At 50.1% G+C, this 19,820-nt stretch overlaps 1 protein-coding gene across 1 annotated transcript in view; it reads left to right on the top strand.

Annotated features, from left to right (window-relative positions):
- gabra3 (gamma-aminobutyric acid type A receptor subunit alpha3) overlaps positions 1 to 10,598 on the top strand; it is a 50,537-nt gene extending 39,939 nt beyond the window's left edge. Inside the window, exons 10-11 of the mRNA XM_056594942.1 lie at positions 10,112 to 10,150; positions 10,281 to 10,598. Coding sequence (XP_056450917.1) covers positions 10,112 to 10,150; positions 10,281 to 10,598 — 357 coding nt within the window. The remainder of the gene's footprint in view (positions 1 to 10,111; positions 10,151 to 10,280) is intronic.
- The last annotated feature ends 9,222 nt before the right edge of the window (positions 10,599 to 19,820 follow it).

Genomic DNA, 19,820 nt, shown 5'->3' on the forward strand with positions numbered 1-19,820 from the left:
AATAATTATACGCATGTATGTTCACTTCATGAGACATTGAGCTATATATGTCTATATGTCTTTATGTATAATATATATACGTCTACATATATATTATAGATATTTATATTCACTTCATGCACTGTGAATTTCGTGTATTTTTCACTTCATGGTATTCTATAGGCAGCTCTTAGTTACCGTAGTTATTACGGGCTATTACGGGATATCGTTTTTAACGGATTCTAAAACCCTTCAGCCCCGTAGCGCTCCCCGTGCTAGAAGAAACTCTCCACCGATTGGCTGAACTCACCTCCGGCCAGCTCATCTTCCCTCCCTGTTACCCAAACAACGCACTGGGATCCCGTCCCGACGTTCCCGTCAGTCAGAGACGGGGTTCACGGTCTCTCTGTAATAGGGTTCTGTAAGAGGGTTACGGTCTCTCTGTAACGGGGTTCTGTAAGAGGGTTACGGTCTCTGTAACGGGGTTCTGTAAGTGGATCACGGTCTCTCTGTAGCAGGGTTCTGTAAGAGACCGTAACCCTCTTACAGAACCCCGTTACAGAGAGACCGTAACCCTCTTACAGAACCCCGTTACAGAGACCGTAACCCTCTTACAGAACCCCGTTAGAGAGAGACCGTAACCCTCTTACAGAACCCCGTTACAGAGAGACCGTAACCCTCTTACAGAACCCTGCTACAGAGAGACCGTAACCCTCTTACAGAACCCCGTTACAGAGAGACCGTAACCCTCTTACAGAACCCCGTTACAGAGAGACCGTAACCCTCTTACAGAACCCTGCTACAGAGAGACCGTAACCCTCTTACAGAACCCTGCTACAGAGAGACCAAAACCCTCTTACAGAACCCTGGGATTCTGTAAGAGGGTTCTGTAAGAGGGTTACGGTCTCTCTGTAACGGGGTTCTGTAAGAGGGTTACGGTCTCTCTGTAACGGGGTTCTGTAAGAGGGTTACGGTCTCTGTAACGGGGTTCTGTAAGAGGGTTACGGTCTCTCTGTAACGGGGTTCTGTAAGAGGGTTACGGTCTCTCTGTAGCAGGGTTCTGTAAGAGGGTCACGGTCTCTCTGTAACGGGGTTCTGTAAGAGGGTTACGGTCTCTCTGTAACAGGGTTCTGTAAGAGGGTTACGGTCTCTCTGTAACAGGGTTCTGTAAGAGGGTTACGGTCTCTGTAACGGGGTTCTGTAAGAGGGTTACGGTCTCTCTGTAACGGGGTTCTGTAAGAGGGTTACGGTCTCTCTGTAACAGGGTTCTGTAAGAGGGTTACGGTCTCTCTGTAACGGGGTTCTGTAAGAGGGTTACGGTCTCTCTGTAACGGGGTTCTGTAAGAGGGTTACGGTCTCTCTGTAACGGGGTTCTGTAAGAGGGTTACGGTCTCTCTGTAACGGGGTTCTGTAAGAGGGTTACGGTCTCTGTAACGGGGTTCTGTAAGAGGGTTACGGTCTCTCTGTAGCAGGGTTCTGTAAGAGGGTTACGGTCTCTCTGTAACGGGGTTCTGTAAGAGGGTTACGGTCTCTCTGTAACGGGGTTCTGTAAGAGGGTTACGGTCTCTGTAACGGGGTTCTGTAAGAGGGTCACGGTCTCTCTGTAACAGGGTTCTGTAAGAGGGTTACGGTCTCTCTGTAACGGGGTTCTGTAAGAGGGTCACGGTCTCTCTGTAACGGGGTTCTGTAAGAGGGTTACGGTCTCTGTAACGGGGTTCTGTAAGAGGGTTACGGTCTCTCTGTAGCAGGGTTCTGTAAGAGGGTTACGGTCTCTCTGTAACGGGGTTCTGTAAGAGGGTTACGGTCTCTGTAACAGGGTTCTGTAACAGGGTCACGGTCTCTCTGTAACGGGGTTCTGTAAGAGGGTTACGGTCTCTCTGTAACAGGGTTCTGTAAGAGGGTTACGGTCTCTCTGTAACGGGGTTCTGTAAGAGGGTTACGGTCTCTCTGTAACAGGGTTCTGTAAGAGGGTTACGGTCTCTCTGTAACGGGGTTCTGTAACAGGGTCACGGTCTCTCTGTAACGGGGTTCTGTAAGAGGGTTACGGTCTCTCTGTAGCAGGGTTCTGTAAGAGGGTTACGGTCTCTCTGTAACGAGTTCTGTAAGAGGGTTACGGTCTCTCTGTAACGGGGTTCTGTAAGAGGGTTACGGTCTCTCTGTAACGGGGTTCTGTAAGAGGGTTACGGTCTCTCTGTAACAGGGTTATGTAAGAGGGTTACGGTCTCTCTGTAGCAGGGTTCTGTAAGAGGGTTACGGTCTCTGTAACGGGGTTCTGTAACAGGGTCACGGTCTCTCTGTAACGGGGTTCTGTAAGAGGGTTACGGTCTCTCTGTAGCAGGGTTCTGTAAGAGGGTTACGGTCTCTCTGTAACGAGTTCTGTAAGAGGGTTACAGTCTCTCTGTAGCAGGGTTCTGTAAGAGGGTTACGGTCTCTCTGTAACGAGGTTCTGTAAGAGGGTTACGGTCTCTCTGTAACGGGGTTCTGTAAGAGGGTTACGGTCTCTCTGTAACGGGGTTCTGTAAGAGGGTTACGGTCTCTCTGTAACGGGGTTCTGTAAGAGGGTTACGGTCTCTGTAACGGGGTTCTGTAAGAGGGTTACGGTCTCTCTGTAACAGGGTTCTGTAAGAGGGTTACGGTCTCTCTGTAACGGGGTTCTGTAAGAGGGTTACGGTCTCTCTGTAACGGGGTTCTGTAAGAGGGTTACGGTCTCTCTGTAACGGGGTTCTGTAAGAGGGTTACGGTCTCTCTGTAACGGGGTTCTGTAAGAGGGTTACAGTCTCTCTGTAGCAGGGTTCTGTAAGAGGGTTACAGTCTCTCTGTAACGGGGTTCTGTAAGAGGGTTACGGTCTCTCTGTAGCAGGGTTCTGTAAGAGGGTTACGGTCTCTCTGTAACGGGGTTCTGTAAGAGGGTTACGGTCTCTCTGTAGCAGGGTTCTGTAAGAGGGTTACGGTCTCTCTGTAACGGGGTTCTGTAAGAGGGTTACGGTCTCTGTAACGGGGTTCTGTAAGAGGGTTACGGTCTCTCTGTAACGGGGTTCTGTAAGAGGGTTACGGTCTCTGTAACGGGGTTCTGTAAGAGGGTTACGGTCTCTCTGTAACGGGGTTCTGTAAGAGGGTTACGGTCTCTCTGTAACGGGGTTCTGTAAGAGGGTTACGGTCTCTCTGTAGCAGGGTTCTGTAAGAGGGTTACGGTCTCTCTGTAACAGGGTTCTGTAAGAGGGTTACGGTCTCTGTAACGGGGTTCTGTAAGAGGGTTACGGTCTCTCTGTAGCAGGGTTCTGTAAGAGGGTCACGGTCTCTCTGTAGCAGGGTTCTGTAAGAGGGTCACGGTCTCTCTGTAACGGCGTTCTGTAAGAGGGTTACGGTCTCTCTGTAACGGGGTTCTGTAAGAGGGTCACGGTCTCTGTAACGGGGTTCTGTAAGAGGGTTACGGTCTCTCTGTAACTGGGTTCTGTAAGAGGGTTACGGTCTCTCTGTAACAGGGTTCTGTAAGAGGGTTACGGTCTCTCTGTAACGGGGTTCTGTAAGAGGGTTATGGTCTCTCTGTAACGGGGTTCTGTAAGAGGGTTACGGTCTCTCTGTAGCAGGGTTCTGTAAGAGGGTCACGGTCTCTCTGTAGCAGGGTTCTGTAAGAGGGTTACGGTCTCTCTGTAACGGGGTTCTGTAAGAGGGTTACGGTCTCTGTAACGGGGTTCTGTAAGAGGGTTACGGTCTCTCTGTAACGGGGTTCTGTAAGAGGGTTACGGTCTCTGTAACGGGGTTCTGTAAGAGGGTTACGGTCTCTCTGTAACGGGGTTCTGTAAGAGGGTTACGGTCTCTCTGTAACGGGGTTCTGTAAGAGGGTTACGGTCTCTCTGTAGCAGGGTTCTGTAAGAGGGTTACGGTCTCTCTGTAACAGGGTTCTGTAAGAGGGTTACGGTCTCTGTAACGGGGTTCTGTAAGAGGGTTACGGTCTCTCTGTAGCAGGGTTCTGTAAGAGGGTCACGGTCTCTCTGTAGCAGGGTTCTGTAAGAGGGTCACGGTCTCTCTGTAACGGCGTTCTGTAAGAGGGTTACGGTCTCTCTGTAACGGGGTTCTGTAAGAGGGTCACGGTCTCTGTAACGGGGTTCTGTAAGAGGGTTACGGTCTCTCTGTAACTGGGTTCTGTAAGAGGGTTACGGTCTCTCTGTAACAGGGTTCTGTAAGAGGGTTACGGTCTCTCTGTAACGGGGTTCTGTAAGAGGGTTATGGTCTCTCTGTAACGGGGTTCTGTAAGAGGGTTACGGTCTCTCTGTAGCAGGGTTCTGTAAGAGGGTCACGGTCTCTCTGTAGCAGGGTTCTGTAAGAGGGTTACGGTCTCTCTGTAACGGGGTTCTGTAAGAGGGTTACGGTCTCTCTGTAACGGGGTTCTGTAAGAGGGTTACGGTCTCTCTGTAACGGGGTTCTGTAAGAGGGTTACGGTCTCTCTGTAGCAGGGTTCTGTAAGAGGGTTACGGTCTCTCTGGTTTCCCATTGACGACGCGATCGAGGGGCAGACCTGAGGCATTGACCTCTGACCCCTGAGGCCTTTGACCTCTGGCCCCTGAGGCCTGTCACCTCTGACCCCTGTGGCCTGTGACCTCTGACCCCTGACCCTTGGTCCTCTGTGAGCGGCGCCGGTAGCGGGGAGGAGGGGGCGGTCCTTAGGACCACCGTCCGCCTCCCTCTCAGAGTGACTGACGGCCGAGCACATCGCCGTCCCCGAGCCGCTCGCCACGGAGACGCTCGGAGCTCCTCCCCCACCGCCTGACTCACGCTGGGCGGGGTCGCGGGGGGGTCGCAGTGGGGGGGGGCGGGGGGCTGAACACGCAGTTGTCATGACGAATCAAATAAATGTGGGTCGAGGCGGGCGAGATGCGTGCCCACCGTTACAACCTCCTCGGTGGAGCGACGCTACGGCAAAGCGCCGGGGTCAAACTTAATCTGCTTCAACAGGGGGGGGCCCACTGGGGGTGTGATGTCACTGGAGGGGTCAACGGCTGATAGTGACCATTACCGGGATGTCTTCTGTTGGGTCAGCTCCGTCAGAGAGCGTCTGGTCGGGTCCATCGCGTTGTGTTCAGGGCTCCAGTCTGACGCTCATATGATCAGCCATTTTGTTTGTTTCTCTATCTCTTCATAGATACCGAGTGGTAGTATTTGGTAACACTATAACACGGGCATATCGGTTCAAGTTAAAGGCTCGTGCAAGTCACTCTGGTTGCACTGGAACACCATCTAATATAGTGTTATGGTTAATCCAACCCTAGCCCTGACTCACTAACCCTACTCACTAACCCTAACCTTAACCCACTAACCCCAGCCCTAACCCACTAACCCACTAACCCCAGCCCTTACCCACTAACCCCAGCCCTAACCGACTAACCCCTCACCCACTAACCCAAGCCCTAAACCACTAACCCTAACCCACTCACCCTAATCCACTAACCCCTAACCCACTAACCCCAGCCCTAACCGAGTAACCCCTCACCTACTAACCCAAGCCCTAACCCTCTAACCATTGCCCACTAACCCTAACCCTATGCTAATGCTATATACTAATGCTTGTTACTGCGTTAGCTGATGTTAATTAAGGGTAAATAAAGGAAACCTAATGGTGTTAGCATGTCATTAACAACATGAGGACAGAGAGAGGAGGCAGAGGGAGGAGACAGGGGGAGGAGACAGGGGAGGAGACAGAGGGAGGAGACAGAGAGAGGAGACAGGGAAGGGGACAGAGAGAGGAGACAGAGGGAGGAGACAGAGGGAGGAGACAGAGAGAGGAGACAAAGGGAGGAGACAGAGAGAGGAGACAGAGAGAGGAGACAGGGAAGGGGACAGAGAGAGGAGACAGAGGGAGGAGACAGGGAAGGGGACAGAGAGAGGAGACAGAGAGAGGAGACAGAGGGAGGAGACAGAGAGAGGAGACAAAGGGAGGAGACAGAGAGAGGAGACAGAGGGAGGAGACAGAGAGAGGAGACAGAGAGAGGAGACAGAGGGAGGAGACAGAGAGAGGAGACAGGGAAGGGGACAGAGAGAGGAGACAGAGAGAGGAGACAGAGGGAGGAGACAGAGAGAGGAGACAAAGGGAGGAGACGGAGAGGGGAGACAGAGGGAGGAGACAGAGGGAGGAGACAGAGAGAGGAGACAGAGAGAGGAGACAGAGGGAGGAGACAGAGGGAGGAGACAGAGGGAGGAGACAGAGGGAGGAGGCAGACGAGGAGACAGAGGGAGGAGACAGAGGGAGGGGACAGAGAGAGGAGACAGAGGGAGGAGACAGAGGGAGGAGACAGAGAGAGGAGACAGAGGTAGGAGACAGGGGAGAGGAAGGATGGTAACCACTACATTATACTACTATAAAAGATCCAATAGAAATACACAAAGTTAATTCACCTTTACCTGAACACGAACAAAGAGGACTTGACAGACGTGTCCTGAATATGGCGTTCCCCCTCCTGACTCCTCCCCCCCCCCCCCCCCCCCCCCCCCCCCCCCCCCCCGCTGTCCCCGCTGTCCCTCGCCGTGTGGAGGCGGGGCCTCAGACTCCACAGCCTCCATTGTTTCACAATCAACTCTTATGCAAATGTCCTCAAATCAGCGGCTGTCTCCAAACACCGTCACACTCACACGGCAGGACACACACATACACACACACACACACACACACGCGCACAAACACACACACACACAAACACACACACACACACACACCAAAACACCAAAGCACATCGGAAACAAAGAGGAGACGCAGCGAACCCATTCTGCCAGGAGATACGACACTACATTGTAAAGGTCAACGACCAAACCCAGAGCCCTGCAGGCTGGGAGTGCGCACAAAAGGTTCTGAGTGTTACCAACAATGTTTTCCTCTTAAAGAGATAAGCCTGCATTTATTTGTGAAGACATGGTTACTTAGTTATGATAGCACAATGCAGCCTTTGGTGCAGATACATGTTGTAAAATAACCACCATTTAGCCCTGTGTAAAGACATCGCCTGCAGGGTTGAGTCAAAAAAGCCTCGGAAAACCTGAGGCAGCCTTCTCATTGGCTCATTCTGAGGAAAGTTTGAAGAACTTCTTGGTTCAGTCATTCTTTGCGTGATTTGATTGGCTTTCAATTATAATGACAGCCGGCTGTCTCCGCCCCTTATAGTTGTCACACACTTGACAACTATCCAATCTCCGGTAATTAACTCGTTATGATAACGAATGACTGCCAGCGCGTATATTGGAGATGAATCCATCCGGAGGGATGAAGCTTACGGATTAATCAACTGGCTCCTAAATGAGGCGGAGGACATGTTATTAGTTATATTCTCTTAATGCTGATCTCAGACGTCGCCGTGATGAAGGGCTCTGCAGCCCGGTTAAATTAAAAGACAAAATCTATATCTAGTGAAAATAATCTGCTCTTCCAGGAGGAGACGTCAGCCTACATTACTCTTTAGAGAGAGACACACACACACACACAGCCTACATTACTCTTTAGGCTCCTGCTCACCTTTCCTCTCTTCAACTGTCTGCCGTAATCCCCCCCCTCTCTCTAACTCTCTCTCTCTCTCTCTCTCTCTCTCTCTCTCTCTCTCTCTCTCTCTCTAACTCTCTCTCTCTCTCTCTCTCTCTCTCTCACTCTCTCTCTCTCTCTCTCTCTCTCTCTCTCTCTCTCTCTCTCTCTCTCTCTCTCACTCTCTCTCTCTCTCTCTCTCTCTCTCTCTCTCTCTCTCTCTCTCTCTCTCTCTCTCTCTAACTCTCTCTCTCTCTCTCTCTCTCTCTCTCTCTCTCTCTCTCTCTCTCTCTCTCTCTCTCTCTCTCCCCGTCTCTCTCTCTCTCTCTCTCTCTCTCTCTCTCTCTCTCTCTATCCCTCTCTCGTTCTCTCTCTCTCTCTCTCTCTATCCCTCTCTCTCTCTCTCTCTCTCTCTCTCTCTCTCTCCCTCTCTCTCTCTCTCTCTCTCTCTCTCTCTCTCTCTCTAACTCTCCATCCCTCTTTAGCTGTCTCCCTTACTCTCCATCCCCTCACTCTTCAACCCCCTGTTTCTATCCATGACTTTCCCTCCCTCCTTCCCTCCCTCCCTCTCTCCCCTTACCTCTTCCCTCCCTCTCTCCCCCTACCTCTTCCCTCCCTCTCTCCCCCTACCTCTCTACCTCCCTCTCTTTTCCATCCCTCTCCCTCCCTCCATCTCTCCCCTTCTCTCCGTCTCTCTCTCTCTTTATGAGATAGATCTCAAAGGGTCATTGAAAACATTTTCCAACCAACTCATTCCACACAAAACAATCAATGCATTCAAATGTCATTATCATCTGCAGGAGTGTCAAATCCAATGTCAAGGCCAGCTGCTGTTGAGGTATTAATAGACAGCTCACTTTGCAAGGACGTGTTCAGGGGAGAGGAGGACGATGAGGAGGGGGGGGGGGGACAGACGGCGGGACGCACTGGCAGAACCTCCCCACCGTTCCTCACCGAGTGGCTAGACGATCAGAGCCGTGAAACGTCGGGACGTCTTGTGATGTCAGCTCTTTTTTAAGGGGCCGTTTTTTGTCAGGGATGAAAAAGATCCAGATCGTTATTCATCTTCTTAACCCAACACAAAACCACGGAGACAGATTCTATTTCAGCCGATAAAGCAGTCTGGGCTGATTCTATTTTAGCCGGTAGAAGCAGTCTGGGCTGATTCTATTTTAGCCGATAGAAGCAGTCTTGGCTGATTCTATTTCAGCGAGTAGAAGCAGTCTGGGCTGATTCTATTTCAGCCGGTCTGGGCTGATTCTATTTCAGCGAGTAGAAGCAGTCTGGGCTGATTCTATTTTAGCCGGTAGAAGCAGTCTGGGCTGATTCTATTTTAGCAGGTAGAAGCAGTCTGGGCTGATTCTATTTTAGCCGGTAGAAGCAGTCTGGGCTGATTCTATTTTAGCCGGTAGAAGCAGTCTGGGCTGATTCTATTTCAGCGAGTAGAAGCAGCGCTCCCGCCTGCAGGAAGGACACAGCGCTCCATGACACCCTGAGGGAGGCCTCTGCTGCGTTTCCAAAAGGGGGGCGCAGGGGAATTAGTTCCCCTAATTAACAAGGAGTGGATGACAAGAGAGGACGTTAGGATGAGGCTTCGCCGTCGCGCCACAACAAACCGGGAAAAACACCCAAAGTCAAACTTTTCCCGGGACAACGCTGGGAGGTGTGGGGGCAGCAGACGGGTGGAGGGTCCCGGCGTGGTGATGGATGAACCGGCGGGTGTGTGACCCGCTGTCGGGCACCACCCAAAGTGTTGTCCCCGTCAGCCAGAAACAAAAGCAGCGGCGCCCGGCGATCCATCAAACCGCCGCCCAGATTTACACCTCAGCGATAGCATCGCGCGGCGGCGCAGCGGCAGGGGCGCTGCCCCCACGCACCTTCACCCCCCGCCCCCACGTCCAGCACCCCCTCCCTCTCCTCTGGCCGGAGGCTGGATCTATGGCCGGACGGTCCCCTAGGGGCCCTCGCTCCACCTCAGGGGCCCTCGCTCCACCTCAGGGTCCCCTAGGGGCCCTCGCTCCACCTCAGGGTCTGACGGGGATGCCGTCGCGAGCCGAGCCGTGTCAACATCCAATCCCTTTGAGTCATGAGTGGGCGCGTGCGCTCAGATGGACAGACGGACAGACGGACAGACGGACAGACGGACAGACGGACTCCAGCCTCCAGTCCATCGACTCCTTTCAGCCAAATGGACGCCCCCACATTGTGATGTCACAAAGGGATGGATTTTGAAATTGCTCGTAATGGCTCGTCCACACCTGGTGCTGTAATAGGGGCCCTTTAAGTGCCCTGCCTATTTCCATTTTGTAATTAGCATATCTAGCATAGCTAATTGCATATTTCTGGTGATAATAGAGAGGGAGTCAGTCATTTAAACATGCTCATTAACTTAATCCATGCCAGCAGTTGAACCAGTAGGATCATATTATGCTACACCTGTCCTGTGTTGTGGTCATTCATGTGAGTGTATGAGTTCTGCTCATTTGATATAAGCGGTCACCGTGGCACCAGTACAATCATATTACTCCACACCTGTTCTGTGATGATGACATTCATTTGAGTCTCTGAGTTTCTGGTCGTTTTTGGACATCAATGATAAAACCTATTTTTCTTTTCTACTTGTCTTTTCAGGAGCCCTTTCAGAGTAACATTGCCAGGATTAAAGATATGGTTAGGCCCTGTTTTGTTCTCTACGTGTGTCCCGTCTTGTGGTGCTTCTATTTCCTCTACTGAGTCCAAATGGAAGTGTTGTTGGGGGGCAGCGAGCTGGGGCTAACCTCTCCCCCCTCTCCCCCTCCAGAGAAGAGAGTCCGCCACTCTGTCCAAAAAGGCCAACAACCAGTTCAACATCGTGGGGACCACCTACGCCATCAACGTGGCCAAGGACCAGGGCCTGACCACCGTGGCCAAGAGCGCCTCCGCCGGCGCCAAGAACAACTACTTCCGGGGCATGGAGGACCCCTACCTGGAGGCCAAGAAGTCCTACAACCGCGTCAGCAAGGTGGACAAGATCTCCCGAATCATCTTCCCTGTGCTCTTCTTCATCTTCAACCTGGTGTACTGGGCGACCTACGTCAACAGGAAGCCCCCCGTCATCAACGCCAACAACCAGAACTGAGACGCGCCGCGGCCCCCTGGCTGCCGGGGCGGGGCCGCCGGGAGGCCACGCCCCTCTGAGTCCGGACCTGTGTCTGTGTGTGTGTGTGTGTGTGTGTGTGTGTGTGTGTGTGTGTCAGTGTGTGTGGCTCCAATCTGCCTGTGTGTGTATGTGTTTGTATGTGTGTGTGTCTGCCCATCTTGTCGTGTGTTCGTTGTGTGCGTGTGTGTTGTGCGTACCTTGTGTATGCGCTTTCATTTTCCATTCAACTTTGATCTTTTTAGCATGGCATGTATGTGTGTACCCATGCGTGTGTGCATGTGTGTGTGTTTGTGTGTGTGTGTGTGTGTATGTGTGTGTGTGTGTGTGTGTGTGTGTGTGTGTGTGTGTGTGTGTGTGTGTGTGTGTGTGTGTGTGTGTGTCGGTGTCGGTGTGTGCGTGTGTGCGTGTGTGTGTGTTTGTGTGTATGTGTGTGTGTCGGTGTGTGCGTGTGTGCGTGTGTGTGTGTGTGCGCGTGTGTGTGTGTGTGCGTGCGTGTGAGTGTGTGTGTGCGTGCGTGTGTGTGTGTGTGGGTGTGTGTCGCTGCGGGCCAACATTAGCTCTGTTCCCATGAGTCCAGTCCAGTCGTTTACCTTTTGGGGCTCCCCATCCCCCCCCCCCCAAGGACCCCCGGGCTCCGAGTAAACAAGCGCTCCCCCTCCGCCCGCTGGCTCGGGGGGTGGAGTTAGTCGGAGCTCCCAAAGTGGGAGGCTCCTGAGACACACTCACCCAGGAGCAGGACGCACACACACACACACACACACACACACACACACACACACACACACACACACACACACACACACACACACACACACACACACACACACACACACACAAACACACACACACACACACACAGATACACACACAGATACACACACACACACACACACACACACACACACACACACACACACACACACACAGACACACAGATACACACACACACACACACAGATACACACACACACACACACACACACACACACACACACACACACAGATACACGCACCCACACACACACACACACACACACACACACACAGACACACAGATACACACACACACACACACACACACACACACACACACACACACAGATACACACACACACACACACACACACACACACACACAGACACACAGATACACACACACACACACAAACACACACACAAACACACACACACACACAAACACACAAAGACACACACAAACAGATACACACAGACACACACAGACACACACAGGCACAAAGATGGATGGATGTATGGATGGACACACATACATACTCACACACACACACATGGAAGGTTACGCACTCACACGCATGGAGAAACACACACTTACAAACCCACTGGTACACACAAACACACACGGATGGGCAGACACACAAGGTGACACTTACATATACCCACGGGCACCCATATTCACACTCTGTTCCTATCTACACACACACACACACACACACACACACACACTGAGCAGACACCAATGCATTTCCAGTACATGAATGCACATTCAGCCACCTGGTTAATCTGCAGCGTGCTGAGCGACCTGACCGCCCTGGTGCTCCTCCCAGCGGGGGCCGCCGTGTGTGACGGGGGGGGGGGGGCGGGCGACCCTTTCCGCGGCGAGGGATAGCAGCCGTTAGCTTCTGAGAGGATAGCGACGGTCTGGCTCACAACAGACCCATGAATCCTAGTCTCTGTGGCTCGCATCGTGACCGAGTCAGAAGGCCGTGATGAAGATGATGATGAAGACGATAAACCATTACCTCAGACTGAAGTCCACCTGATGAATCTCAGCTCCTGGTTCCCGCGGATCGGGAGACGGTGTTAAGAACATTAATCACTCCACACACAATTTGCTTTCCTTTTTCTGACCCTGGTGCCTGCCCTGTGATGTTCTGTTTCTATTGGTTGGTGAATGGACTCTGTGTTTCTATTGGTTGGTGAATGGACTCTGTGTTTCTATTGGTTGGTGAATGGACTCTGTGTTTCTATTGGTTGGTGAATGGACTCTGTGTTTCTATTGGTTGGTGAATGGACTCTCTGTTTCTATTGGTTGGTGAATGGACTCTGTGTTTCTATTGGTTGGTGAATGGACTCTGTGTTTCTATTGGTTGGTGAATGGACTCTGTGTTTCTATTGGTTGGTGAATGGACTCTCTGTTTCTATTGGTTGGTGAATGGACTCTGTGTTTCTATTGGTTGGTGAATGGACTCTGTGTTTCTATTGGTTGGTGAATGGACTCTGTGTTTCTATTGGTTGGTGAATGGACTCTGTGTTTCTATTGGTTGGTGAATGGACTCTCTGTTTCTATTGGTTGGTGAATGGACTCTCTGTTACTATTGGTTGGTGAATGGACTCTCTGTTTCTATTGGTTGGTGAATGGACTCTCTGTTTCTATTGGTTGGTGAATGGACTCTCTGTTTCTATTGGTTGGTGAATGGACTCTGTGTTTCTATTGGTTGGTGAATGGACTCTGTGTTTCTATTGGTTGGTGAATGGACTCTCTGTTTCTATTGGTTGGTGAATGGACTCTGTGTTTCTATTGGTTGGTGAATGGACTCTCTGTTTCTATTGGTTGGTGAATGGACTCTGTGTTTCTATTGGTTGGTGAATGGACTCTGTGTTTCTATTGGTTGGTGAATGGACTCTCTGTTTCTATTGGTTGGTGAATGGACTCTCTGTTACTATTGGTTGGTGAATGGACTCTCTGTTTCTATTGGTTGGTGAATGGACTCTCTGTTTCTATTGGTTGGTGAATGGACTCTCTGTTTCTATTGGTTGGTGAATGGACTCTGTGTTTCTATTGGTTGGTGAATGGACTCTCTGTTTCTATTGGTTGGTGAATGGACTCTCTGTTTCTATTGGTTGGTGAGTGGACTCTGTGTTCCTATTGGTTGGTGAATGGACTCTGTGTTTCTATTGGTTGGTGAATGGACTCTGTGTTTCTATTGGTTGGTGAATGGACTCTGTGTTCCTATTGGTTGGTGAATGGACTCTCTGTTTCTATTGGTTGGTGAATGGACTCTGAGTTTCTATTGGTTGGTGAATGGACTCTGTGTTTCTATTGGTTGTTGAATGGACTCTGTGTTTCTATTGGTTGGTGAGTGGACTCTGTGTTTCTATTGGTTGGTGAATGGACTCTGTGTTTCTATTGGTTGGTGAATGGACTCTGTGTTTCTATTGGTTGGTGAATGGACTCTGTGTTTCTATTGGTTGGTGAATGGACTCTGTGTTCCTATTGGTTGGTGAATGGACTCTGTGTTTCTATTGGTTGGTGAATGGACTCTGTGTTTCTATTGGTTGGTGAATGGACTCTGTGTTTCTATTGGTTGGTGAATGGACTCTGTGTTTCTATTGGTTGGTGAATGGACTCTGTGTTTCTATTGGTTGGTGAATGGACTCTGTGTCTCTATTGGTTGGTGAATGGACTCTGTGTTTCTATTGGTTGGTGAATGGACTCTGTGTTTCTATTGGTTGGTGAATGGACTCTGTGTGGTTGGTTTTCATGTCTTTGCGTTGGTCCATGTCGCAGCCATGCCTGGTTCTCAGTCATGTCTCCGTGTCCCTCAGACGTCCTCTTGTCGCCCTGTACGACCGCGTACCGCTGGTGTTCGACTGTTCTCCGCGCATTACGTCTTGTTTCCGTTGTGTTGTGTTTTGCTTTTTTTCGGCTAACACAAAAAAAGTCACATTTTAGTTACGAAGCATGTCGTCATGCCGACCCACGACCCCAACGCTGACCCCCCCCTCCAGGCGCTCTGAGGACATGAGGCTCGCCCCACGCTAGCCTGAAGCCCGTCCTCCATGGGTCCCATGGGGGTACATCGGCCAACTCCCAGTCACCGTGGGGGGGGGGTGATGATGGTGATGGTGTTGGTGGTGATGATGATGATGATGATGATGATGATGATGATGATGATGATGATGATGAAGGTGATGATGATGATGGGGATGATGATGATGATGGGGATGATGATGAAGGTGATGATGATGATGGGGATGATGATGATGATGATGATGATGATGATGATGATGATGATGATGATGGGGATGATGATGATGATGATGATGATGATGATGATGATGATGATGAAGGTGATGATGATGATGATGATGATGGGGATGATGATGATGATGAAGGTGATGATGATGATGATGATAATGATGATGAAGATGATGATGATGATGATGATGATCATGATCATGATCATGGTGTTGATGTTCTAGGGTTTAGGACTAATGTTCGTCATGTACCCCAGTTCCGTCTTTAATGATTCCTAGATCCAGTGAGGTTATCTTTTTCTCCATCGATTCCCAGTATTCCCATTGGCTATCCCAGTATTCCCATTGGTTATCCCAGTTCTCCGTACACACGTCCGTTCACGGAAGGGTTTTTAGAAATCAACTATTTTGCTTTTTCTTTCTTCTTAGCGAGGCCAACCAACATTAATCTGGGTTTGATCCAGAGTTTAACTGTAAAATCAAGCCAACCAATACATACACAAAATACATTTATAATTAGTATAGTTCCATGACTGTGGTAGTTTCCATATCCATTATAAAACATTAACAAGTATACCTTTCTCTTTTTCTTTGTTAGTACTGCAGTTCTATATTGAAATCAAGATGCATTCAGACACATTTAAAAGTGGTTCTTACAAGTTAAAAACTCAGGCTTTTATGAAACATCATTCCATCGTGTTTCCATGTTTTCTTTTGGACCGTTTCGACTCCTTTTCCGTCTTCAGAGTTCAGTGTGGCTGTGAGACTGTACATCGTTTAGCGCTGGCTTCTATTCCATTAGGGTTCAGTCAGCGAACAGTACAGACAAGAGGCTGAATCTGGTCTCTCTTCAAAATACAGAACAGGAGAACACTCATGTCAATATCATATCAGTCCACCTCATAGGCCTGTTGGAGAAACCAGGAGAAACCTGGAACACTTTGAGTGCAGGAGAAAGAGAATCAGTGAAGTTCTAGATGTATCGGCCCTGTGTCGTCAGTATAGTGACATCCTCGTGAGCCATTATCAGTCATATAATAGATCGTCAAAAATATGCAGATCAAACGTTTTGTAAACAACCAGATGCACAGGTGGTGACAGAACAAATCATCGGATTGGATTCAGGGCTGAATCAAGATTGGATTCAGGGCTGAATCGATATTTCTAGAACATTGTTTTGTTGTGGGTGACCAAAGGACTTGTTGTCTGTCGATAGCAGAATTACAACTCCCCCCCCCCCCCCCCCGCTCCAGCAGAACCTGTTTACCAACCTGACCTGGGGATCCAAAGGCCATCGCGGTGGTGAGCTGTAGAAAGGGCCCCTATTGTTCCACCCTCTTTATTAGCCATTAAGAGAAAAAGCCATTTCCATAGACGCCATACTGTGACATAAGGGGATGATCCACTACTCCAGCAGAGGAGGAGGAGGAGGAGGAGGAGGAGGGGGGTGGGAGGAGGAGGGGGAGGAGGGGGAGGGGGGAGGGGGGGGGGGGGGGGGAGGAGGAGGAGGGGGGGGAGGAGGAGGTGGAGGAGGGGGGAGAGGAGGAGGAGGAGGAGGGGGGAGGGGAGGAGGAGGGGGGGGGAGGAGGAGGGGGGGGGAGGAGGAGGAGGAGGAGGAGGAGGGGGAGGAGGAGGAGGAGGAGGGGGAGGAGGAGGAGGAGGAGGAGGAGGAGGAGGGGGGAGGAGGAGGAGGAGGGGGAGGAGGAGGAGGAGGAGGAGGAGGAGGGGGGGGGGAGGAGGAGGAGGAGGGGGGGGAGGAGGAGGAGGGGGAGGAGGAGGAGGAGGAGGAGGAGGAGCCACCGGCAGAGCGGCCAACGAGCCGATGGGGGACTGGCTGAACATCACGCCTGGTGTTTAAATAGGGGCTCCTTTAAAAAGTAAAAACAAAATTATGCATTGTGGCAAGATAAAATAGTAGGCTGATAATTCTTTAATCTGACACAGGAAAGGCGTCCTGGCAGTGACCTTTAACCCCAGAGCAGGTGGTAGACCAGCCTCTACTGTACTGTTACCCTTCTGTTAGGACGTGATTTGAACCTCTCTGAGCTAGAACCTGTATCTCTAGACAGCTAGCTAGCTTCAGCTGACCTATATCATCCTATCTTAGACACATATGACTATATGGATATATGTATGCTAGTCTAGCCGCCATTAAACACCACACATGTTTTGTATGCCTAACATATCCCCCTGCAGCAGCGATGCAAGTCTTGATGGGTAGACATACAAAGGTAGTAGACGACTAGTAACACACGATTAAAACTAAACGGCAGCAATTCTACTTGCTACTACAGAATAGTGTTAATATTACCTTGTGAATTTGTAGATATTGTGAATCCAATTCCAATGTTCTTTGTGAATATGAATTGTCAGGTTATTTATTTTTACATTTGATAAAGTCAGCGGCTGACTTCTGGTCGGTGACGCTGGGTGTTAAGGTGTTTTTAAACGTTTTATCCTTCTGAAAAGTCGTGCTCATCGCTTGTTATTAAGATATCCGTACCGTGTGTGCACTTTGGAAGCCTAACTGTGAAGGAGCCGTCCCTCTCCGCTGTCCACGCTGTGTCCCTCACTGCATGCCCTGAGCGTCTCCCGATCCAGCGGAGGACGGGAGGAGGACACAGACGGTACAGCCGACCCCCCCCCCCCCTGGTCCCCAGGCCGCTGCCCCTCCCTGGAGGACAGGTCGTCTACGGCGCCGTCGACGGAACTCTTTTGCTCGACGTCTCTGGACGGCGGGCGACGCCCCGTGTGTGAGACGTAGCACTCCAGAGGCAGATTAAAAACAACAAACCCTGTGTTGTGTCTTTGAGTTTGCTTGACAATCTCTAGGGGTCAAAGGTTTACGACGGGGGGGGGGGAAGGGGGGGTTCAACTCTTCTGTCATTTTTGCACCAAAGCAACAAACTGGAATGCATTGATGGGGGGGGGGGGAGGGAGGGGTCAGGGCCTCCCACTGGAGGATGCAGACAGCCGGACCGCTCCATCAAGGGGTCTCCACACAAAGAGGGGGACCACCTTCCGTGATCGTCTTCCTGATCACGGTAAGTGATCGGAAATAAGCCAATAATGTCCGATATATCTATTACATTTTCTAAAGGTCTCTCTTTGAAGAGTGAACTACTGTTAACCACGTAGTGTTGTTTGATGTTATTGTGTTTTCCTTTGGAAGCACTAGACTCAACCGTACCCCTTTAAAGGCCGTGTCTTAATAAGGTTTCACTGGCCTGCTCCCCGTGGGCGGGCCTCACTGAGGGAATGATTCACCTATTCTGTGGCTCATGCTCTGTGCATAATAAAGGACGGTCAGTGTGATCTCTGGGGAACCAACGACGCAGATGTGGCGACGCGAGGTCACAGTGGGACAGAGACGGTCTCTCCGCGGCTGAGCCCAGCACCACGCTAGCTGTCCAAATGCTAATCACACTGTATTGTATTAGACAACAATTAACCAATCAGGCTAATGAATAGGGCTGGGTGCCCATGTGAAGTGGAATCATTAGGAACACATTAGGAACTTGCACCTTCTGATAACCACAAATTAGCCTAAGTCTATTCTCATAAATCTACGTTCACACGCAGAAGTTCATTTCTGTCCCTGTTCAGTGATTGTCTGCATTGTGGACACTGTGACATAATAGTCTACTACAATGTGTTGTATAAGTTTAACTGCATCGCCTCAGCCAATAGGAAGCAGCTCCCCTATTATACAGGGTGCTGATTGGCTGCTATAAGCAGGGCAGTATAACTTTGACTAATGATTAAAAGAGATGAGTCACATCTCCTTGTTGTTCTCTAGATATTAAAACGATGTCTGTGTCCATGTCTATGAATTATGCCGCGCACCGAAAGCTATTATTTCAGGTACGGACATTAAAAAAGCGTCCTTGTTTAAACTCGGCACACATTACAACATTAATCAGTTTGCTTCTCTGGTCTGCGTGTGCCGACATCGTCACAAGAAGAGGTTTGAGGATATGAGAATAATGAAGACCCATTCACTCACAGCCCCCCCTTTACACGAGATCCTTTGAGAGAACGTAAGGACCCAAATGAGCTCTCAGAAGTGAGTGATCTCACTGTGTAGGACACTAAATGAAACATCTCCCAGCTAGCGGAGGAAACTCAGGCTTGTTTCAATTATTGTTTTCTTAATAATAATTGTACTCATGCTAACACTCAAGTGTTAAATCACATCTGAAACGGCCATTTTGTTTGGCCATGTCAAGACCAATCAGGTTCTGGAACATCTTCCAGATGTTTTTTTTGTGTGTGTGTGTGTGTGTGTGCAGAACATCTTGAAGATGTTCCAGAACCTTAGTGAGGTAAACGGTCTACGGTCTGGACATAGCCAAACAAAAATGGCAGTTTCTTTAAATTATCTGGAGATGTTGGAATGAGATGGAAGTGAAATCAAATGATGGCCTTTATTTAATAAATTGATACGTCGTTCAATCTGTCCATCGTCGACCGGAGGGACGCTCCCGCTCACGATGTCCCCAGCGGCTCCATGGCGTCAGAGCGACCTCCCTCATGACCTGCCTCCCATCGGGGGGTCCTCCCCCAGTACCAGCTGAGCCCCCAGGAGGAAGAGGGGATTCTAGTGGACCGTGGTTAGTATTTAAGAGCTTGGACTGTTTGTGTATGTTTGCGTGTGTGTGTTTGTGTGTGCGTATATGTGTGTGTGTGTGTGTGTATGCATGTGATTGTGGATGTATTGGTGCGTGCATGTGTGTGTGTGCATGAAGATGTGTACGTGAGTGTGTGTGTGTGCGTGCGTGCGTGCGTGCGTGCGTGCGTGCGTGCGTGCGTGCGTGCGTGCGTGCGTGCGTGCGTGCGTGCGTGTGTGCGTGTGTGTGTGTGTGTGTGTGTGCATCTGTGCTCTGCGATTCAGTGATTCATCAGAAAATGTTTGATTTCATGTTGTTGTACTAACTTCCGTCAGGTCGGTTCTCTTCTCAGACGTGGTTTGGTTGCGTGTTGCCCGGGATTTGACGTGTTCAAAGTAGAGATTCCGTGTGTGATGATGTCTTGAATCCTGGGAGAGTTCAGAGCACTTCGGATCTTTCAGATGATAATAAGCGTTGTGTCGAACACTAATTACACAAAACTCTAGTCCTAACAGGCTTTTAATTATTCAGGAGGAAACAACAGCTATTAGGCCTAACTGTGGCGGCTTTAGTT

The sequence above is a fragment of the Gadus chalcogrammus genome, chromosome 7 (genome assembly GCF_026213295.1).
Source record: "Gadus chalcogrammus isolate NIFS_2021 chromosome 7, NIFS_Gcha_1.0, whole genome shotgun sequence".
In the NCBI taxonomy this organism is placed as follows: domain Eukaryota; kingdom Metazoa; phylum Chordata; class Actinopteri; order Gadiformes; family Gadidae; genus Gadus; species Gadus chalcogrammus.